Source organism: Diceros bicornis, chromosome 32 (assembly GCF_020826845.1).
Source record: "Diceros bicornis minor isolate mBicDic1 chromosome 32, mDicBic1.mat.cur, whole genome shotgun sequence".
In the NCBI taxonomy this organism is placed as follows: domain Eukaryota; kingdom Metazoa; phylum Chordata; class Mammalia; order Perissodactyla; family Rhinocerotidae; genus Diceros; species Diceros bicornis.
In genome coordinates, this window is record NC_080771.1 from 37,599,801 (window position 1) to 37,622,700 (window position 22,900).

The 22,900-nt window shown below is 60.6% G+C and overlaps 1 protein-coding gene across 1 annotated transcript; it reads left to right on the forward strand.

The window, feature by feature from the left end:
• Nucleotides 1-904: 904 nt before the first annotated feature.
• CDH15 (cadherin 15) lies at nt 905-22,357 on the forward strand. Its single transcript, XM_058528486.1, has 14 exons — nt 905-948; nt 8,782-8,940; nt 9,108-9,263; nt 10,578-10,722; nt 15,027-15,187; nt 16,173-16,301; nt 16,823-17,008; nt 17,997-18,250; nt 18,878-19,020; nt 19,193-19,429; nt 19,694-19,933; nt 20,053-20,189; nt 20,585-20,746; nt 21,737-22,357. Exons 1-14 carry the CDS (start codon nt 907-909, stop codon nt 21,935-21,937), a joined length of 2,352 nt encoding a protein of 783 aa, XP_058384469.1. The 5' UTR covers nt 905-906; the 3' UTR covers nt 21,938-22,357.
• Nucleotides 22,358-22,900: the final 543 nt, after the last annotated feature.

The following is a 22,900-nucleotide window of genomic DNA, read 5'->3' on the forward strand; positions in this document are numbered from 1 at the left end:
TGTTCAGAAGAAAGCACGTCAGGCCAGAGAGTCCTGCCTCCCCTCCTTCCCTCTCCACCCCCCTTACTGCGCGCTGACCCTGGGAGGGTGGTGAGGGACACACATACACGTGCGCACACACGTACACACCTATGTGCACAAACATGCATGCATACACACACCGGGAGTGCGGGGTCTCCAGGCAGAGAGCGGTACCACGCTAACCAAACAACTGAGGCCACCAGGGGACCAGAGGACAAAGGAAGGGCTTCTGGCTGGGGTGGGGACGACTGGCACAGCCCTTCCTCCGCTAGCCCCGGGGACTAGCCCTGGGGAACAACCCAGCCAGGGAGCTCCACCCAGCGCACAGACAGGGAACAAACACAGAAACGTGGTCCGAGCTGTGCGGCGCTGTGCCGGGCGAGTGGCATATCCGAGGAGGGCGAGGAGGTGACCTCAGATAAGCACAAACCTCAGGACAGCGGGCAGAGGGAGTAGCCAGTGCAAAGGCCCAGAGGCAGAGGCGCCTGGTGAGCTCAGGGACCCGCCAAACGAAGAATGAATGAATGAATGAATGAGTCCGCTCTGGTCCCAGTCCAGCCCAACCCCCCCTGCCTTTTCTGACCAACTTCCATGTTGCTCCGCTGCCTGACCCTGGGAGCCGGTATCTCAGGACAGCTGCCTGACCCCGCCCGCTCCACAGCTCTCGTTTTCCCACGTGTTGTCACTGGCCTGCTCCTGGCTCGGCTCACACGTGCTGTCACTCAGCCCCCGGGCCCCGCCCCAGACCCGCCCCCGCACACGTGCTGTCACTCACTGGCCCCCGCCTGCCCGAGCACTTGCGCTGTCGCTCATCCCGGGTCCTGTCGGAGCAGGAGGCGCCGCTCTGCCTGAGCCGGACACTCACCCACCTCCCGCCGCCGGCCCATGGACGCCGCGCTCCTGCTCGCCTTCGGGCTGCTGGCCCAGGTAACATCGGCGCTGCGCGTGGTCCCTGCCCCCTGCACCGCCGCGACGGCTCCGAGACGGGGACGCCCCGGCCTCCCTGGGACCACTGGCCCCCGCCACCTTGGGGGGGCCCAAGAGCTGAGGGGCCCAGGAGGATCCTGGGTGGGCAGCACTGTCCAGGGCGCTCTGTGCCCGGTGGGCGGATGTCCAGAGACGAGTGTAACCGTCTCCACCTGGACAGGACATGGAGCCAAGCCTGGGGACCGCCAGGAGACCACCTGGCAGGCCGGCCCCTCCCTCTGGAGGTGCGCCCCTCAGCCTGCCAGAGTCTGAGTGTTGTGAGCCTTGAGGGGGACAGGGACAGAGGGGGAGCAGCAGGAGCACCCCCAGCCCCAGGAGGAGCCAGGAGTAGGGACAAGTTGGCAGTCTTGGGTGGAGTCTGAGCCCTCCCATGTGGCCTGCCAGCAGGGGCAGCCACGGGCTCTGCCCTCCAGGAACCCCTCTCCCTGGGGAGGGCCCTGTGCCCAGGGAAACCAGGTCCCTGCACATGCAGCCGGCCACCCTCCACACTCCCTGTGGGTCCCCAGCCCCCTGGACCCAGTCTCCCACGGTCGGAGCAGGATGGGTGGAAGGAAGCACAGGCCTCTGGCCACCCCCACTCCCCACTGTGGGCACCCCCTGGGTAAGGCCACGTCTCCTCCCTCATGCTCTAGGCTGCTGGGCAGGTGCCAGGCTGGGCCTAGGAGTGGAGTGTGTGGCCTCAGCGGGCTCCTGCTTTCAGGGGACTGAACTGAGCGAGGGTCATAGGCCAGAGGCGAGGGCCAAGGCTGGGCAGTCTGGGGACATTGTGCATAATGGATGGCCTCAGGGCTCTTAGACTTGACAGGCAATGAGCAGAAGGGCTTAGCACGACCCCAAATTGGTGGTTGCTGTTACGTTCCGGGCCAATCAGACAGCGCTGGACACTGGTGAGAGGAGTTGAGCTTCCCAGCACCCACCACAGGGGCTTTCTGAGTCGCCCCTCATTCACACAGACCTCCCAGCTCTGGCTGGCCAGCTCAGGTCTCAGCCCCTGGCAGCTGACCAGGTGCCCACCAGCCAGACCTCCAGCAGCTGGCCCATGGGGGCACCCCGCCCCTCGGCTCCAGCCACCTCCACCCCTGCCTTTGGGCCCTCCCACTGCCCCCCTCGGAGACAGCACCCCACCACCTGGGCCTCAGCTGCCCAAGTCCAGCTGGCTCCACATGCCTGCAGTCACCCTTGGCCCAGCACAGCCTGGCTGCCCATGCCCTGCACACCCCCAGGCTCCGCTGGCGGCCCCCATGCAGGGCCCGGATGCCCCAACGTGGGGTCCACTCCAGAGGCTCCGTGCCTTTGATGCCCCCTCCCACTTGCCCTGGGAACAACATTTCTCCCTCGGCACCCCGACCAGGCGGGCACATGCCTGGAGATCCGCGTTTGGGTCTGGGGACGTCTGCCTTCACTGGGGCCCAGGGGGACTCTACTGCAGGAGAGGGGAGTAGATCCTCTCAGATTCCTCTCCCCATCCCCAGGGCTACTGCAGAATGCACCCCCCCCCCAGACAGCTGGAGGCTGCAGGGAGTCCGGTGGCAGGGGGAGCGGGGTGGGGTGGTGTGGACCAGCCAACGGGGCCTGGCCGCTCAAGTTCCTGCACTCAGTGTGGCTCAGATTAGCTCCGGTGTGAGGGGAGCGTCTCCTGGACCCGCCAAAGTAAAGCATGTCTGTGTCAGGACCCCGCCCGCCCACCCCCACCCGGCTCAGCTTTCAGACTTTCGTCCTCTCCTGTCCAGCCACCTGGGTCCTGTGGCCGCCTTCTGGACACTCGTTCCTCCAGCCCCGTGAGCCCCCAAAGCAGACCGCTGGGATCCAGCAGGGCTGTCTGGGGTGAGCCCCGGGGAGGGTCCCGGAGACGGGACTCTGCACGGATCCACGCACCCCTCCCCGCCTGTGTCCCCTCAGATCAGCCAGGAGGCTCAGAGTGTGTGTCTTCAAAACTAGTCCCTGTCTGTCCCCTCACCCTGTGCCCATGGCATCCCCAGTAGCTTGGCCTGCCCCTGGGACTCCACCCAGCCTTGGAGGCATGGAGAGCAGGGATGCTTCAGGGCAGGCCCACACCCTGCTGGGAGGGGCCCCAAGCCTCTGTCAGCTATGGTAAACCACAGGGTCTCTGGGAGGAAGTGGGGCCTCAGCTGCATTCCTGGGGGCTTTGCAAAGTGTGAAGACCCCCGGGGGCAATGCGGGAAAGTACCAGGAGCAGGACAGCACCCGCCACAGCCGCACACCACCTCCTCCAGCATGGGCTGGGTTCTTAGACCCCTCAGTGTGACAGTGACTGAGGCAGAACAGGGAAGTCTGGACTACTGTCCTCTCCAAAGTGGGCAGGACTGGGCAGGACTGCCCAGGGTGGTTTGGGTGAGGCAGAGGGGTGTCCCAGCAGGAGGGACAGGTCGGAGGAAACAGCTGCCCCTCTCCACCTCCCTTTGCCAGTCATCCTCGTCCCTCCCCTGAAGCCTGCAGCAGCTGGAGGGGAGCACAGGAGCCGCTCTGGGCCAGGCTGACAGCTGGGCCCATTCTTGGCGTGTCTGATGCCTGCCAGGCCATCCAGGAATGGGGCAGCCTGGATTCCAGCCTGAGGGGAAGGGGCTCAGGCCTGGGGAAGATTGTGGGGTGTCCAGACCAGGGACCTCTCCCCCTGCCCAAGCAAACCCCACCCACGTCCCACCAGGCGACAGGCCCTCCGCCTGGTTCCTAGACTCTGAGAAGCCCAGAGCCAGAAGCAATGTTGGAGGGACATCCCTACACACAAACGTAGGGTCAGCCCAAGAACCGCTCCCCCAGGCCCGTTGCTGTGTCTGCGTCTTGTAAGGTTTGCCTGACAACACCAGGCAGGCTAATAGAGAATGCTCGCTTCGCCTTTATTCAACCAAGACACACACACTGTGGACGGGGCTCCAGCGGGCGAGCTGAGCCCCAGTCAGTAAACCTCCAGCCCAAACCCAGGCCCCCTGCCCGCCACTCACCAGGGAGCCACCAGAGGCGGGCAGTGCCAGGAGGGGAAATGGGGCCTCCACTTTCCACCCGGCCTGCCGGTCACCAGCAGCTCTACCCAGAGTTGGTGAGCGTCTAGTCATGTGCCCAGCTTTTTTCCCAGGCTCCTGGGAGATGGAGCCTTGCCTTATAATTCCTTGTTCTGAACCCACCGTGGCTGGTGGAGAGAAGCAGAGAGCTCTGCAGCCACCCTCAGGCCCTCGGGCAGGACAGATGTCTGCAGGGGGTGAGGGAGCCAAGGGCCGCTGGCAGGCCCCCTCCAGGGGCCAGTCAATTTCTCTCCATTGTTTCTGAACAGAAACTGTGCTGCTGCATTTATCAAGCGCTCCCTGCAGGCCCTGGTGTCACCCCACAGGCAGAGCCCCAAGTCGTGGAATGACTTCTTATGGGGCAGGAGCCCAGTCAGGGCTGTTTGACCCATGAAGTCCCGGCTCTCCGCCCGGTGCCTGCCCATTTCCCAGTGGCTTCCAAGAGTCACCTGGGGGCTCGTGATAAGAATCGGGGCTCCAGAACCCCCTGGGCATTCTAATTCAGTGGGTCTGGGGTAGACTCATGGAATCCCTGTCTTTAACCCCTCCCGTGGTGATGGGATCAGTCAAGGTTTGGAACACCTAGCCAGCACTGAAGCACCTCTGCCCCACGGAGTCGCCTGCACAGCTGGTGGGACCTTTGCCGGGTTAGGTCTGACCCGAGAGGAGGCAGATCCCCAAGCCAGGGGGCTGGGAACTTCCTGAGGCCAGAGAAGCGTCGCCGCAGGTAGCCAGCTGCTCGCAAACTCAGGGCCTAGCCGCGGTGGCCTGCAGCTGGACGCACTCTCCCACCCATGCTTGCGCCTGGGTCTCACGGTGGGCGACGCCGTACCCGCCTCTGCACTGGTGTGTGTAATGCACTCACCACTCAGCTGGCCCGCAGCCAGTGCTCTGTCCGCAGTGAGGACCTTTACTATTGGGAAGCCTGGCGCTGGGCACCAGGCCTGGGGCGGACCCCCGTGAGGGGCAGTGGCCCTGGTGTCTCCAGGGCCTCCAGACAGGGCCAAGGAGGAGCGTGGGGCTGTCGCTGGGCGCCCACTTGGAGGAAGTCGGTCCATGATGCCCATTGGTTCTGGCTCGGCGTGGGGGCAGCAAGGGTAAATGGCGTATGTGAGCACACATCCACTCGAGGGTGCCTTTTTCCTCTGCCCGTGTGCTGTGGTCCGTTTGTGCTGGCTTTGCCCACGTGGCTTTGTCTGGGTACCAGATGTCCTGCGATCCCCAGGCGACTCCCAGGCCTTCCTCCACCCGGCCACGTCCTCTGGGAAGGGGGTGATGGGGGACAAAGGACAAACTGAGAAGGGCCCTGGAGACCGGAGGTTGGCTGCAGCCCAGCCCGGCCACCCCGCCCATCGCAGCCTCTGATCTGGGCGAGGGGCCCCTGCCAAGGTTCTGTGGCTTCTGCTGAATTTGTGAACTTGGACCGTGGACGGATGGGGCCCGGGACGCCCAGGCTCTGCCTCAATCACACTGCCTCAACCTGCGCCAGGCTGGTGGGCGTCCTGAGTGTCAGCCAGGCCAGGCCACTGGCAGGGAGGGGGCAGCCAGAGGCTCTGTGGCAGGCTGGGGGGTGTAGGGGCCAGCCCAGGCGTGGCAGCAGCTGGACAAGGCAGAGTATGTCCGTCCAAGAGCCTGAGGACAAGGAGTACCATGGAACTGTCCCTCACCCCACGCCCAGCCCACTCCACCCCACCCCCACCCCCACGCTGAGGTCAGGGCAGCGCTGCTGTGTCTCTGGGCTTCTCGCAGAGACAGAGGTTCAGACCCTGCTTCTCTGTGGCTCCCTGCTCTGCCGCTCTCTGGCTATGCGACCTTGAGCAAATAAATGCTCAGCCTCTCTGAGCCTCACTCTGAGGAGCTGTGAAATGAGGCAATTACCACCCATTCCTAGGGGCTGCAAGGGCTGAGAGAGGGGCTGGAGGAAGAGAAGGAGGGCCATGGAGGATGCCGAGCTCCATGCTGCACCCCTCCCTCCCCCATGCTCAGGAACAGAGCTGTCCCCTGGCACTGTGACAAAGGCTGGCAGGTCTGCACTTGGCAGTAACACCACACTGACCTGGAAGTGGCTTGTGCTCAAGTGCTTTTGGGGAGAAGCCCCAGTGGCCCAGGCTGCTCGGAGGCCAGCGCTACCATCTGTCGGGCTGTGGGGAGCGTGGGGGCCTGGCCAGCCACTTGGTCCTTTCTGTAAACACGATTGCTACCCCCTGGACTCCGGGCCCTGCGGTGGAACATGCCCCTGGCCTTTCAGGGGAGGTGGCGGGAAGAGGACTCCAGAACTGGGACCGCCAGGGATGTTGGCTTTAGTTTGGTCATTTACTGCTGTTCTGTCAACAAAGTGTGTGAAGACCCACTGTGCACGGGCCTGGGGACCCACTGTGCACCCCTTGGACACAGAGAGTGAACCCCGGCGGAACGGGGGAGGCGGTGGAGGTGAGAGAGGGCAAGAGGATCAGGTAGGACAGCAGCCTCCTGGCTGAGTTGGCATCTCCTTCCTGCTCCTGCCCCTCCCAAGCACCCCCACTCGCCACCACGGCTCCCTCCCCACCTGAGGCCACCAGCCCATCCCAGCCTGTGCGGGGTCCTCCCTGGGCTGCATGGCCAAGAGGGAGAGAAAGCATAGGGGAAGGACTAGGCAACCAGGACTTTGGGGGCTGAAGGGGTGATGAGGAGAGGGGCAGCCAGGGAGCGTGCACCACCCACCCAGAGGGGCCCTGGGAGCCACCCGATCCACCTGGGCTGGAAGGGAGCCCCCTCCAGAGGGACCAGGGGCCTGGAGACCGGGGTGGGGGCAGACAGCTCCCAGGGCCGTCTGCGGAGCTGGAAGGGGACGGGGAGGAGGTGTCCCCTCTGCCTGCCCCCGCCAGCCTGCCCTGCCTTGAGCTTGGAGGAGGGCAGGGCAGGGGGCAGCTGTGAATGCAGGGGGCGGGGTCATTGCTCACATTCTTCTGCAGCCAAACCCAGCTGGGTCCCAGCAGGTGACCGAGCCCACCCATCCCTGGGCCCTGACAGCCCTTGTCCAAGTCCACCCAGGCTGTGTGCCCCCAAGAGATGCACCAGTGTCGGCCTCACTCGTGACTCGGGGAATGTGGGGGCCCCCAATACCTCCGTGCCCAGCCGGCCCCAGTGCCCGAGCCCACTCTCAGGCCAGCCAGCACCCAGTCGAGAAGCCAGTACAGAAACCGCGTATTCAAACCAGGGCTGTCCCAGGAGATTCAGGACTTTTGGCAGGGCGCTGCCAGCTCTGCCCTTGACTTGCTGGGTGAGTCCCTTCTCTGGGCCTCAGTTTCCCCCTCTGAGTGGTGAGGGGCTCTCTGTTGTCACATGGGGAGATGACTGTGGTCTGGGGAGAGTTTTAGCTGGCAAGTGCCCTCCCTCCCACCCTGCTCCTCACAGAGCTCAGCTGGGTGGTGACGGCCTGGCCCCAGGGCAGGGCCTTGGGTGTGTCTGCATGCCCCCTGCCCCTAGGGTAGAGTTGGGGGGACCCCAGCTGCCACGTGCTCCCCATCCTCTGTCTGCAGCCCCACAGGCTTGGGGCACTGTGACTTCGGGGGGATGTCGCACCCGGGACACCCCCATCCCCTGGGTGTTCAGAGAGAGAGGGCGGAGCCTGCGAGTGTCCCCAGGCTCCAGGAACTAGGTTGGTGTGACAGTCCCACCTGGTTCCACAGTTCTGGGAGAAAAACAGCACAGGCCCGGGGGGTGGGCATGGTTTCCACTCCCGGGGCTGCTGCGGAGGGTCCAGAAGACTGCACACTGCCCCTTCGTGCCAGCCGTGTCTTCTCAGCGGCCCGTGGCTCCGGCTATCCCATCTCACCCCCAGGGACCTTGCAAACTGATCCACAGCTTGGTCAGCCTGCGTGGCAAATTCAGAGGGAATTGGGGAATTGAGGTGTTCTCAGTCACTCCTAACATCCTGGGCGTCTGGGGGCCTGGGCCTTCATCCCACAAAGCAGCCTGGAGAAGCGGCGTGGGGCCACCCCTGCGGACACTTCCTGTAGACCCTCCTACAGCCCAGCCCGGTCCACAGGGAAGCCTGCCCTGGGTGGCGTCGGACACCTGAGGCAGCCCCTTCCCCTTTCTGGGCCTCCGCGGACAAAAGCGTTGTCCAGGCCGACCTCTAGGAACTCTGGAGAACTCAAGCTGTGAGGGAGTGTGCATCACCCTCCCTCAACCGTTCCCAGCCCGGAGCCCCCCGCTGCCCCCACACAGATCAGCCACGTGGAGGGCGAGGACTGCTCACCCCCACCCCCATCCACACTCTTCACCCACAAGGGTCCTTGGGGAGGGGCCCTGCCCAGCCTGGCTCTTGTTCCCAGCAGCTGCACTTACTCATCGCCCCGCCTCCTCCGTGCCTCCTCTCCCAGCCCCAGGTTCTGGAGAGCAAGAGCTGCCCTCTGCCCCCTGAGCATCCATGTCCCCCGATCCCTGGCATCTGAGCCTCCCCTGGGCCATAAGGGGGGAGATGAGATAGATGCGGGCACAGCATTCTCAGTTCCAAGCCAGCCAGTCAACAAACGTTCACCAGGGCTGGCAACAACTCTGGGTCCCTGGGCTCCGGGGCTCCCAGGCAAGGGCAGGAGACAGATGCCAGGCTCTAGGGGCTCCAGGCTTGGGGGGCGGGGCTGCTGAGGCCCTGATGGGGGCACGGTGCCCTCCAGGCCCTCCAGGGAGGGGATGGTTCGCCCCCCAAGGCCGCCGGGCTCCCAGGCTCCTTGGGGTACGTGCTGTGGGATGGCTGTTTGTGTCTTTGTTGCAGAGCCTGGGCCTGTCTTTGGGGAGCCCCGGACTGAGGAGGCCCAGCACTCTGTACCCCTGGCGCCGGGCACCTGCACTGGGCCGTGCACGGAGAGCCTGGGTCATCCCCCCCATCAGTGTCTCGGAGAACCACAAGCGCCTCCCATATCCCCTGGTGCAGGTGAGGGGCCGAGGGGCTGGAGTGGTCAGGGAAGGCCCGGGCAGAGGAGGGGCTGAGTTTGCTTTAGGACTGGACAACGCTGGGGCCATGGCTGGGGGAGGGGCCGCGGCTGCGGAGACGGTGGGAGCCCTGCCCTGGGCCACCCTCCCAGCCCGTCTCCTCCGCAGATCAAGTCGGACAAGCAGCAGCTAGGCGGCATCATCTACAGCATCCAGGGGCCAGGCGTGGATGAGGAGCCCCGGGGCGTCTTCTCCATCGACAAGTTCACGGGGAAGGTGTTCCTGAACGCCCTGCTGGACCGAGAGAAGACAGACCGCTTCAGGGTGGGGCCTGGGGGTGCTGGGGGAGGCCGGGCCCCTCCGCCCACCGGGCTCCCGTCCCAGTGGGGGGGCATTTGGCCAGACTGCTTCTCCAGCAAGATCGGGCGTCCTTAATGGGGGGCTTGGGGGGCAGGGATTTGGGACTGGGACCTGCAACCCAAGGAGGCAGGTGGTCAGGGTTACGTTCCCATTGAACAGAGGAGCTGGAGCAAATGGAGGCCGGGGGAGGAGGGGCGTGGTCCTACGGGGAGGACTGGGCAGGCTGCGGCAGGACAGCACCACCGGACACTGGTGTGGCCAGTTCTCCCCAAGCCCGGCGGCATGGGTGGGGACAGGCTGTTGTGAAGAATCCCAGCATTGGCAAATCCCACAGCCGCTGCCCCTTGATTCTCATGGTGGGACCACAGGACCTGTCCCTTGGAGGGCTTGGGGTTGTGAGGTCTGAGAGAGGGCAGTGGAGGGAGATTAAGAGCCAGAGACCAAGGAGCAGAGCCAGACCCTCATCTGAGTTCCCTGCAAACAGAGTAATCTGCCCCTCAGCCTGTGGTTCCTTTACACACAAAGTTATTAGAGAGCGTGTTTTTACCTGGAAGTTATATCGTGCCCATTCTCCAAAAGGATAGGAGGCAGTTTAATTTAAGTTTACATGTGCACAGAGGAATTAAATTTCAAGAGGAGCCAAAACCATATAGATAAAGGGAGAGAGACCAGGAACACTAGTGAGACCATTACTTCAGTCACTCTGAAACATAGCTGCAAGCTTCCTGGTGGCCAAGGCAAGAGGGGAAGAATGGTGGCTGCCCTGCCTGCTACAAGAAAGCAGGCTCCACGGGCCGGGCCCCTGGCTTAGCGGTTAAGTGCGTGCTCCGCTACTGGCGGCCCGGGTTCATATCCCGGGCGGGCACCGACGCACCGCTTCTCCGGCCATGCTGAGGCCACCTCCCACATACAGCAACTAGACGGATGTGCAACTATGACACACAGCTATCTACTGGGGCTTTGGGGAAAAAAAGGAGGAAGATTGGCAATAGATGTTAGCTCAGAGCCGGTCTTCCTCAGCAAAAAGAGGAGGATTAGCATGGATGTTAGCTCAGGGCTGATCTTCCTCACAAAAAAAAAAAAAAGGAAAGCAGGCTCCTCTCCTGGGGAGGTCCCATCTGCTGCAGCACACACCCCACCTGTGCTGTTTCTCACTGTTCAAGTTGGTGTTTCCAGAGGGACACAAAGTCTGCCCTTGCTGTCCCTTTTGCATGGCCCTCATGGGAGCCACTGAAATTTGGGGACCACAGTGCCAGCCCTTGCTCTTGGCTTGACTAGCTAAGGGCCTTTGCTCTGGACCTGGGAGGATCCACCTTGGAGGAGCCCACCGACCTGGAGATTGTGGTTGTGGATCAGAACGACAACCGGCCCGTCTTCCGGCAGGAGGTGTTCACTGGCCATGTGCTGGAGGGTGCAGTCCCAGGTGAGGCAGGAGCCGCACGGGTCCCCGGGGGGGGAGGGGAGCTCTGGCGGAGGGGCTCCGGGTAGGTCAGAAGTCCAGGATTTCCCTGCAGCAGGAATTTCAGAGGTCCATCTAAGAGTCTGAAAATAAGAGCCTTCAGGACTGAGAATTTCCACAAATCAACTCCAGCCACTTCCCATTTCAATATAAATCGCAAACCTCAGTATCTTCCGGAATGCAACGGGAGGATTTGTGATGGCAGAGTGCTGGTGGCAGCAGCTGCTGCTGCTTCCTCTTCTTCTAAATTGGGATGAAATTCACAAAACATAAGATTAACCATTTTAATATGACCACACCAGTAGCATTTAGTGCATTCACATGCTGTGCAACCAACACCTCTTTCTAGGTCCAGAACATTTTCATCCCCCCGGGAGGAAACCCCAAACCCATGAGCAGTCACTCCCTCTCATTGCTTATTCATTCCACATTCTGAGCAAAGAAAACACAGCCCTCTGTCCTCTGTGGGTCTCTACAGGGTGGACGCGCCTGCGTTCTGTCCCAGCGCAGGCGGAACTCTTTCCCGCTGGCGATGGCCTCCGGCTCCCTCCCACCCTGTCCCAGGGCTTTTGGTCAGATCCCAGGCGAGCCTGCACTTCAGAGCTGGGAGAGCGCCGATTCATGGCGTGCCCCTCCTTGGCCACTCGTGTTTATTTTATTTCATCCCAGTTTTTGTTTTTCAAAACTTAAAATGATAATCTTATTTTTTACTTTTAACTTTTTATTTTGACATAATTTCAGACTTAACGGCAAAATTGCAAAGAATTCCTGTACACCCGTCACAGAGAAGTGACTGGTTTTTTTTTCCAAATTTTTTTATAGTGGTAAAATACACATTATATAAAATTTATCATCCTAACCATTTTAAAGTGTGCAATTCAGTGGTATTAAAACATATTCATAATGTTGTACAACCATTTCCACATCCATATCCAGAACTTTGTCATCTTCCCAAACTGAATCTCTGTCCCCATTAAATACTCAGTCCCCGTCCCCCTCCCCCAGCCCCTGGCACCACCATCCTACTTTCTGTTTCTATGGATGTGACTCCCCTAGGGACCTCATATAAGTGGAGTAATACACTATTTGCCTTTTCATGACTGGCTTATTTCACGTAGCATAGTGCCCTCAAAGTTCACTCATGTTGTAGCACGGGTCAGGACTTCCTTCCTTTTCAAAGCTGAATAATACTTCATTTAAGGCTGAATAAACACATTTTTGTTTATCCATTCATCTGTCAATGGAGACTTGGGTTGAAGCTTCCATGTTTTAGCTATTGTGAATAATGCTGCTGTGAACATGGGTGTACAGATATCTATTTGAGACCCTGTTTTCGGTTCTCTTGGTATATACTCAGAAGTGGGATTGCTGGATCATGTGGTGGTTTTGTTTTAATTTTTTGAGGAACTGCCAGCCTGTTTTCCACGCAGCTGTGCCATTTTACATTCCCACCAACAGTGCACAAAGGGTCCCAAGTTCTCCACATCTGTGCCGACACTTATTATTTTCTGTTTTTTTGATAGCGATCCTAATGGGTGTGAGGTTGTATCCTATAGTTTTGATTTGCATTCCCTTAATAATTAGTGATGTTGAGCATCTTTTCATGTGCTTATTGGTCGTTCATATGTCTTCTTTGGAGAAATGTCTCTTCAAGTGCTTTGCCCATCTTGGAATCAGGTTGTTTGTTTTTTTGTTGTTGAGTTTCAGGGGTTCTCTGTATAACCTGGATATTAATCCCTTATCGGATACATGATTTGCAAATACTTTGTCCCACTCTGTGGGTTCCCTTTTTACTCTGTTGATAATGTCTTTTGATGCACAACATTTAAAAATGTTCATGAAGTCCAATTTGTCTATTTTTTCTTTTGTTGCCTGTGCCTTTGGTGCATATCCAGGAAATCATTGCCAAATCCAGTGTCATGAAGCTTTTGCCTTCTGTTTTCTTCTACGAGCTTCACAGTTTTAGGTCTTTGATCTACTTTGAGTTAATTTTTGAAGATGGTGTGAGGTAAGGGTCCAACTTCATTCTTTTACATGTGGAGATCTAGCTTTCCCAGCACCGTTTGTTGAAAACACTGTTCTTTCCCCATTGAATGGTCTTGGCGCCCTTGTCAAAAATCATTTGACCGTATATGGGAGGGTTTATTCCTGGGCTCTCTATTCGGTTCCATTGGTCTGTGTGTCTGTCTTTATGGCGGTACCACACTGTTTTGATTATTGTACCTTCGGAGTGAGTTTTGAAATCAGGAAATGTGAGTCCTCCAGCTTTGTTCTTTTTCAAAATTGGTTGACTTTTCAGGGTCCCTTGACATTCCATATGAATTTTAGAGTGGATTTTCTATTTAGGCAAAAAAATGTCCTTGGGATTTTGATGGGGATAGCATTGAATCTGTAGATCACTTTGGGGAGTACTGACATCCTAATGTATTAAGACTTCCAATCTGTGGACATGGGATGTGTTTCCATTTACTTATGTCTTCTCCAGTGTCTTTCAGCAATGCTTTATATATATTATTTTTGAGGAAGATCAGCCCTGAGCTAACATCTATGCTAATCCTCCTCTTTTTTTGCTGAGGAAGACCAGCTCTGAGCTAATATCTATTGCCAATCCTCCTCCTTTTTTTTCCCCAAAGCCTCAGCTGATAGTTGTATGTCATAGTTGCACATCCTTCTAGTTGCTGTATGTGGGACGCGGCCTCAGCATGGTGGGAGAAGTCGTGCGTCGGTGCGCACCCGGGATCCGAACCCGGGCCGCCATTAGCGGAGCATGCGCACTTAACCCCTAAGCCACGGGGCCGGCCCTCAGCAATGCTTTATAGTTTTCATTGTACAAGTCTTTCACCTCCTTGGTCTTGACACTGACATTCAGAATGACATTCAAGCAGTGATTCTGAAGATCGTCTGTCTGTGAATGTGGGTTTGTGTGGTTGGATTTGGGTTTTGCACTTTTGGTGGGAAGTCCACAGAAATGATGCAGTGTTCTCCTCGGTGCATCATGTCAGGAGGCAGATGTGTCCTGTTCCTGGAGATGTTGACTTTGATCCACCTGCTTGAGGGGGTATCTGCCAGCCTTCTCCACTGTGATTTTCTAATTTTTCCCTTTGTAATTAACAGGCATCTTGTGGAAGATGCTTTGATGCTGTGCAAATATCCTGTTACTCCTCAAGCTTACACCCACCAGTTATAGCATCCGCTGATGGTTCCTGCCTGAGTCAGTTATTATTCTGATGCTTGTGAAATGGCAGTTTTCTAATCGCGTCGTCCTTCTCCATCATCAGTTGGCCTCCTGCTATATGGTAGAATGTTCACCTCTCCCCGCACGTCTGTATCTTGTTTGTTTATATTAGTGTGGACTCACAGTGTCTTACTTCATTCAGGTGGTTATAATTCTTTACAATCATTATTTTGATGCTCAGATTGTTCCAGATTTGGCCAATGGGGGGCTCATCAAACTGGCTGCTGTCTAGGCCCTTTTAGCAACAGAGCTGGGTTGTGCCTGTGTACGTACAGATGTGTGTGTGTGTGAGCGTGCATGTGCACAGGCTTGTATGTGTGTGGTGTGTATTCATTCACACCTATGGTTGTGTCTCTCTGCCATCATTACACGTCATGAGTTCCCACTGGCATCTCCACTTCCCCTCCAGCCCCGCAGGGCCCTTTCTGGCCCCTTCTCTGTTGGTGAGGACCCTGGCTCCACCCCTGCTGCGTTGCTCACCTGCTCGCCCCAGACTGCACAGCAGGCGCTTCCGGAAGAGCTCGCTCGCACCCCGGTGGAAGGGTGTCTGCGAAGAGCCTTCTTTTTGGCTTTAGTCTGGGGTCCAGTGTGGGGCCAGGCCCCCCACTTGGCCTCCATCTCCTTGTTGGACCCAGAACACAGGTCTGGCCCTGGCCGCTTCTCTCTGTGGGTGGGGCTGAGGATGGCGCCTGCTCAGCATGCCGGCGCACCCTCTGTCTCCTGGGGGCCCGGGCTCAGGGCCAGCCCCAGTTCTCCAGCCAGCTCGCCCAGTCTGACCCGGTGCCCCTGCCAGCTGTCTCGGTGTCTGGTGGGAGACACAGGTGTCAGCTCTTGATGGAACGTGTGTACCGGACATTCCCGCTTCTTCCCCTAAACGACAGGCAGAAGGCTTGGACATTCCAGTTTGCACAGGCCAAGGGGGCGCCTGGCCCTGGCTCAGTGCACGGTGTGCTGCAGGGGAGCAGTGAGCGCACCCTGGAGTTAGGGTCTGGCCCTCATGGGCGTCGCCCCCACACATCCCTGTCCTTCCCAGGCACCTACGTGACCAGGGCCGAGGCCACGGACGCCGACGACCCGGAAACAGACAACGCGGCCCTGCGGTACTCCATCCTGGAGCAGGGCAGCCCCCAGCTCTTCAGCATCCACGAGCACACGGGGGAGATTCGCACGGTGCAAGTGGGCCTGGACCGCGAGGTGAGGTCATCCCTGCTCCGCCGCGAAGCCTGGGTCAGGGCGGCCAGGGGCGCGTCTGCTCGTCTTTGCCCACCGAGTGGGCACTCTCGGCCAGATGGGACGGCCTATTTCGCGTTGGGCCCTCTGCCCCAGCCTTGCCCACCCCCGATGCTCCCTCCCCCACATTCAGAGGAGCCCCGGTCACCGCAGACGCTCACGGGGCTCCGGCTCCGGCACAGACCCGGCATGGGACGCACCTGCCTTGTGGGTGGGTGTGGGGTTCGGTCCAGGGAGGGCGTGAAAAGCCCTCAGCGCAGCACCTGGCCCTGACGAGTCCTCAGCATGTTTTCTGCTCAAAACCTCCCCTGCCCAGTGCCTACAAAGCAGCCGGCTCCCTGGCCCAGGCGTGGCCCTCCCCTCTCTGGCCACAGCGACCGTTTGGGCTCTGGAGTAACAGCCACCCAGTCCATCCTTTTCACGCTCTTCCTCTGTTGGGACCCCTGCTGCCCCTCGCAGTCGGGCTTCTGTGTGGTGGTGGCACCTCCAGGAAGCCCTCCTTGGTTTCCCCATGGCCACCTGCATGGCTCTATCTGGTCACGTGCTGCGTTAGACGGTCTTCGTCTGTCTCTCCTGCTCTGTGCCCCTGAACATGGCTCCCTGGGACAGGGAGCCCACACACTGGTGCCCCTCGGCGTCTGGCATGTAGTCAGTGCTCCCTAAATGCTGATCCAATGTGGTCACTGCCCTGCTGTCCACACAGGACAGGCTGGGGCAGAATCTGGGTTGACAATGGGGCCGGCAGACCTAAGAGGCCAGGCCGCATGTCCGCCCCAGAGCTTGGGAGCAGGGCAGGGTGCTTGGAACCCCTCGGGGCCTCTGACACCCACAGGGCTCTCCTGTGAGGGCGGAGCCTGTGGGTGGTCTGCTTCCTGCCCCGTCCCCAGGCCTGAGGTGGCCGAGCAGCCCTGGTCCTGAGCCCCGCTGAGTCTCCTGACTCCACCCACAGGTGGTCGCCGTGTACAATCTGACCCTGCAGGTGGCGGACATGTCCGGAGACGGGCTCACTGCCACTGCCTCGGCCATCATCACCCTGGAGGATGTCAATGACAACGCCCCCGAGTTCACCAGGGATGAGGTGCTGCCACTGTCCACACCCCACCGGCCCCTGCCTGGGCTCCTGGTGGGGACAAGGGGCTTCGTGGAGGGTGGGGGGCTGGGCGTCCTGCATGAGTGGCGCAGAAACTCAAGTTAGGGGTCAGCAGAGGCGGGCACTCGCGTCAGAAGGAGCTGGGAGAGGCTGTGGGGGAAGCAGGCCCGGGAGACCCCTCTGCGGCCCTCGGGCGGTGGGGTGAGTCTTCCCCAGCCCTCGCTGTGTGGGCGGGAGCAGGAGAAGGTGGCACAGGGTGCCCAACATGCAGCTGAGCCTCTAAGAGGGGCTCCCGGGGGCCCCTGCCAGGCAGCAACTCAGGAGGCAGACAAACCTGGAGGAGGGCCGGGGGTGAGCAGCAGAGTTAGCCGGGAGGGAGCACGAGGGGTGTCCCCCCAGGGAGGTGGGGAGGGTTGGGCCTTGGGGTCCCTGTGGACCCAGGAGCTCCACCCACGCCGTCTCCCCACCCCCGACAACCCTGGCGGGTGACGGAGGCTGGACTCCCGCAGTTCTTCCTGGAGGCCACAGAGGCCGTCGACAGAGCGGACGTGGGGCGGCTGCAGGTGGAGGACCTGGACCTGCCAGGCTCCCTAAACTGGGCGGCCAGGTTCACCATCCTGGAGGGCGACCCCGATGGGCAGTTCGCTATCCGCACAGACCCCAAGACCAACGAGGGCGTGCTGTCCGTGGTGAAGGTGAGCGGGGCGCTCAGCTCCCCCAGCCGAGGTCTTGCTGCTGGCACCATGCCAAGGAGGGCACATCTCACCCCTTGGGACCCTGCTTGAGCCCTCTATGCATCCCCTGGAGAGAGCAGAGGGAAGGGATGGAGCCGAGAGGACGTGGAAGGCTGGGGCTGCAGGCTCGGGCCACACTGACCACTGGGCAACAGGGCCGGAAGGGGCCTGTGTGTTATTTACAGCATTCTCCCACTTTCGAGTGTAACCAGTGGGTACAAATGCGGCCTGCACCTGTGCCAGCCAGATGTGAAACCAGAGAAACAGTACACACACTCACATACACGTGCACACACGCACACGTGCATATACACACACACAGATATAGATGGATTTGTATATTGATATACGAAGTGCTGTATTGCAAGAAATTGGCTCAGGCCACTTCGGGGCTGGCTGGGCGGGTCTGTGGTCTGTAGGACGGGCAGGAAACCCAAGCGTGGATGCTGCTGTCTTGAACAGAGTTCCCCCCTCCTCAGGAAATCTCCATTTTGCTATTCAAGACTCTCAGCTGTGGATGAGGCCCACCCAGATTATCCAGGACAACCGTCTTTATTTAAAGTCAGCTGACCATAGGGGTTAATTTAACCACATCTACCAAACACCTTCTCAGCATCACCCAGATGTGTATGTGTGTCAGTCGCTGGGGGGGGCCACCCACCAAGGGACACACAGAAGTGACCAAACTGCAGCCAACAAGGTCACCTTGAGTGACGAGTATTTATTTTATCATTTTTACATTGTTCTTGGTGCTTTTTTGTGCTGCGTAATTTTTTTTTCCCAAGGCTAAAAAGGAGAAAAAGGAAAGTGGGGGCTCTCAGAACAGACCCAAAGGGTGACAGTACCACCGTGGGAGGCCTCTCCCCGCCCCATAGCCACCTCTGGGCGCCCCAAATGTGAGCTGGGCCCGGAGTCCTGAGCGGGCCACCTGCTCTGCCTCCCCCTACAGCCCCTGGACTACGAGATTTGTGAGCAGTATGACCTCAAAGTGGCGGTGCAGAACGAGGCCCCCCTGCAGGCGGCCGCCCCCCGAGCCGAGTGGGGCCAGGCCAGGGTCAGCGTGCAAGTGCGGGATGTCAATGAGGCACCCGTGTTCCTGGAGAACCCACTGCGGACCAGCCTGGCTGAGGGGGCGGCCCCAGGAACCCCCGTGGCCACCTTTGCTGCCCAAGACCCCGACACTCAGCAGCTGCAGACGCTCAGGTGGGGGCCCCTGAGGGTCCTGGGGGGTGAGGCAGAGGGGGCTAAGGGCCCCATTCCACCGTTTCCCAGCAGGGCCAGAAGACAGCTGAGGGTACCCCGGCCGCTGCACCCTGAGGGTTCCCATCAGGGCCCTGGTCAGAGGGTGGAGGGCTCATCTGTCTGTATGTGTCACCAAGGGTCCAAGGGGTCTTAAGTCCCAGGCACACGTGTGTGTGTGTTGGTGTGACCTTGTCCCATGGGGCAGGGCTGTCCGGCCAGCCTGAGTGTCTGGCCCGTTGATTCAGGGTACCTGTTGCTCCCCTGGACCGGCTGCCAAGATCTTGGGTTTTACCCCTGGCGCTGGCCCTGTCGCCACGGTGCCCGTGGGCTGGATCCTGACTGTGTCACTCAGTGGCCCGGGGACCCGGGCAGGTCACCTGCTGTCCCTGAGCCTCAGGTTTCTCATCTGTCAACTGGGCCTAGGGCGAGTGTGTGAGTGTGTGTGTGGTATAGCAGGCCGTGTGAATGCATGGTGTACATATATGTGTGTGCATGTGTGTGCACGTCTATGTCTACATGTGACCACACACTCTGGGGGTCCTGCGTAGGCTCAGGGTCACCCTGTCCCCTCCTCTCCTCGGCCAACAGCTACTCCAAGGACTATGACCCTGAGGACTGGCTGCAGGTGGATGGAGCCACGGGCCGCGTCCAGACCCAGCGTGTGCTCAGCCCAGCGTCGCCCTTCCTCAAGGACGGCTGGTACAGGGCCATCATCCTGGCCCACGATGATGGTGAGCACCAAACCCGCGCCTGGGCTCCTGGGCTCCCGGGCTCCCTAACCCAGGCTGGGCGTCCCTGCTGCTGCCCACGAGCGGACGGTGTGCACTCCACTGAGCGAACTCTTAGGGTGGGTGGTGGTCTCCAGCCGGGGCAAGGAGCCCACCAGGCCTCTCCTGCCTGCAGCCTCCCCACCCTGCACAGCCACCGGGACCCTGTCCATTGAGATCCTGGAGGTCAACGACCACGCCCCTGAGCTGTCCTCACCATCTGGCAGCCTGTGCAGCGAGCCAGACCAGGGCTCTGGCCTTCTCTTGGGTGCCGTGGATGAGGACCTGCCCCCCCACGGGCCCCCCTTCCACTTCCAGCTGAGTCCCAGGGTCCCAGAGCTGGCCCGGAACTGGAGCCTCAGCCAGGTTAACGGTGAGCCCCCCCACCCCCACCTCGGGAGTCCAGAGCCTGGGACCTGGGGCGCACTCAACACCGTGGTCTCACTGCTCCCACCACAGTGCGTCTTCAGGCAAGGCAGGCATTAATTATCATGTCCAGTGGGCAGATGGGGAGACTGAGGCCCAGCATCTCGGGATCCCCACCCACCAGGCCGCTCTGCCCGCAGCACGGGGGCACAAAGGGACATGGGAGGTGGGACAGGCTGTGGGCCCTGCTGACCGCTGGCGCCCTCCGCAGTGAGCCACACCCGCCTGCGGCTGCGGCACCAGGTCCAGGAGGGACTGCACCGCCTCAGCCTGCTGCTCCGGGACTCGGGGCAGCCACCCCAGCAGCGCGAACAGCCCTTGAATGTGACCGTGTGCCGCTGCAGCCAGGACGGCGCCTGCCTGCCCGGGGCCAGTGCGCTGCAGGCGGGGGGTGCGGGCCTCAGCCTGGGCGCGCTGGTCATCATGCTAGCCAGCGTCATCCTCCTGCTGCGTGAGTGCCCCTGCCCTGGGACCCCTGGCCTCAGAGACCCTGCCCCCCATGCCCCCCTCGCAGCCCCCCCACCCCACACCCCATGCCCCTCACCGACCTCGCCCCGTCCACCCGCCCAGTGGTCGCTCTGCCTGTGGCCCTCGTTGCACGATCCCGGCAGCAGTCGTGGGACAAGGGGCTTCTGCCGGGGCTGCAGGACGACCTCCGGGACAACATCCTCAACTACGACGAGCAGGGGGGTGGGGAGGAGGACCAGGTGAGGGGGGTGAGGACCAGGTGAGGGGAGGACCAGATGAGGGGGGGAAGAGAGGGAGGAGGACCAGGTGAGGGGGGCTGGGGGACAAGGAGGAAGACCAGGTGAGGGGGGAGGACCAGATGAGGGGGGAAGGGGGTGGGGGAGGACCAGATGAGGGGGGAAAGAGGGGGAGGAGGACCAGGTGACGGGGACAAGGAGGATGACCAGGTGGTGGGGGGCACGGCAGTGTAGAAGTGCGGATTGGTGGGAAGGGTCCCGAGGAGCCCAGGGTGCAGGCCTCGTCCCAGCACCCTGGGCTCCGCGAGGAGAGCCCCATTGGATCTTCCAGGAAGGTGCCTGGGATGGAAACCCCACCATGATCACCCAGGGCTGAATTCCACACGCTCCGCTCACAGGATGCCTACGACATCAACCAGCTGCGTCACCCGACAGGGGCCCTGAGCGTCCCTCTGGGACGCCCGCCACTGCGCCGCGATGCCCCATTCGGCCGAGTGCGTCCCCCGCTGCCCCGCGTGCTGCCCACCAGCCCTGCCGACATCGCCAATTTCATCAATGATGTAGGTGCTCTGGGGGCGGAGGCACATGCACTCGTGCACGCGTGCCCATCCACATACGTGTGCGTCCCCTATACCCCATGTACCCAATGTGCCCTGTGTGCCCCCACGTGCCCCCATACATGTGCCTCTCCCTGTATGTGAACCGTCGTGGGGAGAGGCCTCACTGCTGGGGACCTGGCCGAGCTCCTGGGACAGCCCTGAGGAGCTGGGAGCTGAGTGAGGTGGACAGGGGGCCACAGGCACAAATCTGGGGAAGAGGAGGCTGGCGACTGCCTGCCCAGGGTCACGTGGGCCTGGTTGAGCTGGGGTTGGTTGGAGTCTTCCCTGCAACTCTTTCCACGGGGCGCTGGAGGAGAAAACTTAGTGTCCCCTGCGGTGGGAGTGCAGCCATCAGCTGAACCCGGGAGTCCATACTAGTTCCTCTGGACCCAGCATCAGTGACTTCCTGCAGCCAACACAGGAGGTGCCTGGGACACGGGCAGGACCACTGGGTGGCATCAGGGGCACACGCGTAATCTCTCACTAGCCTGCCAGGTGACATGCCTGCCTGCACACATAGCGCCCTGGCTCAGAGAAAGCCCCCAACCGACGCCCAGTGAGGGGCAGGCCCAGGTGCAGGTCTCGGTTAAGAGGGTGTGCAACCCTGCAGGAGGTGACATGTGCACGGACAAGGTGGCAGGACAGGGTGGAGGCTGCAGAACTGTTCAGAAAACCTTGGGAAGGCAGGACCTGCTGGTGTCGATGGGGGTCGGAAGCCTCCAGCAGTGCCCACAGCGGGAGTGGCTGGGGGGCTCTAACCCCAAGGAAGGAGGGCTGCCCTGAGGGAACCTTCTCTTCTCAAAGCCGCATCCTGGGGCTCCAAGGACCCCCAGGCACCTCTCAGCCCTCCTGCCCGTTCGGGCCTCCCCTTCTGCCATGCCTTGCACTGACCTCGCCCTGCTGTGATGCGGGCTGGTGAGTGCAGGATCCTGAGCCCCGGCCTCTCTGCAGGGCTTGGAGGCTGCGGACAGTGACCCCAGCGTCCCGCCCTATGACACGGCTCTCATCTACGACTACGAGGGGGATGGCTCTGTGGCAGGGACACTGAGCTCCATCCTGTCCAGCCTGGGTGATGAGGACCAAGACTACAGCTGCCTCCGCGACTGGGGCCCCCGCTTTGCTCGGCTGGCGGACTTGTACGGCACCCCCTGAGGGCCAGAGCGAGGGGGGGACGTGGTGGCTGTGGGCCAGGAGAGGGGCTTCCTGCTGGGACCTGCACCTGCCCTGCTGATGGTGCAACCACCCGGACATGGGGGGTGGGGTCCTCCAGGATGCAGCCTGACCACAGGGGCCCCAGTAGACACACCAACACCTGGCCGTATGGCCAGGAGCCCCAGCTGACCTTTGCAGAGGTGGCCAGAGGGCAGCCTGCTTCTCCCAGGGGAAGATGGAGTCCGGGGGAACAGAGCCTCAGTGGAGTGACCAGAAGGAGGTGACTGAGGGCCCACAGGCCTGCTCTCAGTCGCCTCCACGGGGGTCAGATGCCCACGCCCAGCTCGTCTCCCACCCATGTGGACCTCACCTGTGTGTGAAAGGAAGCATCATTGGGCAAACATGAATTAAAAACGTGCTTGTGTCTCCAGTGCGGGGCCTCTGAGGGGGCAGGGGTAGGGGGGGCTGCAGATCCCGACCTCAGGGTAGTGGGCCCACAGGGTGGAGGTGGGCACCAGAAGGAGCCCCCTCCAGCCCCAGGGTTACTACACAAAGATGAGGGTCTCTGCCCAATATGCATAAGAAGCCAATTACCACTCTCGAGAAAAGGAAAGGCTTTATTTCGAGGTCGACCTGCAAGGATACAGGAGGCAAAAGCTCTCAGCTCTGTCTCCCCGATCCAGGGCCTGGGGCACAATTCATGGGAGGAAGGACGAGGCGGCCTGAAGTGTGGGTATGGAAGACTGGAGGTGAGGAGAGATGAGGTCACTGATGACCTACCTGGACAAGCCTCATGGCTCTTCACGGGATGCGTGTTCACCAACTGGTGGCGCTAGCGTGATCTTTTTTTTTGTGTGAGGAAGATCAGCCCTGAGCTCACATCCATGCTAATCCTCCTCTTTTTGCTGAGGAAGACCGGCTCTGAGCTAACATCTATTGCCAATCCTCCTCTTTTTTTTCCCC

What these genes read in the sequence shown, in the direction of transcription:
- CDH15 (XM_058528486.1), top strand. Translation starts at nt 907, where the DNA reads ATGGACGCCGCGCTCCTGCTCGCCTTCGGGCTGCTGGCCCAG. An exon ending in AGAAGACAGACCGCTTCAGG is followed by an intron (nt 9,264 to 10,577) that starts GTGGGGCCTGGG and finishes TGGCTTGACTAG; the next exon opens with CTAAGGGCCTTTGCTCTGGA. An exon ending in CATCCTGGCCCACGATGATG is followed by an intron (nt 19,021 to 19,192) that starts GTGAGCACCAAA and finishes TCCTGCCTGCAG; the next exon opens with CCTCCCCACCCTGCACAGCC.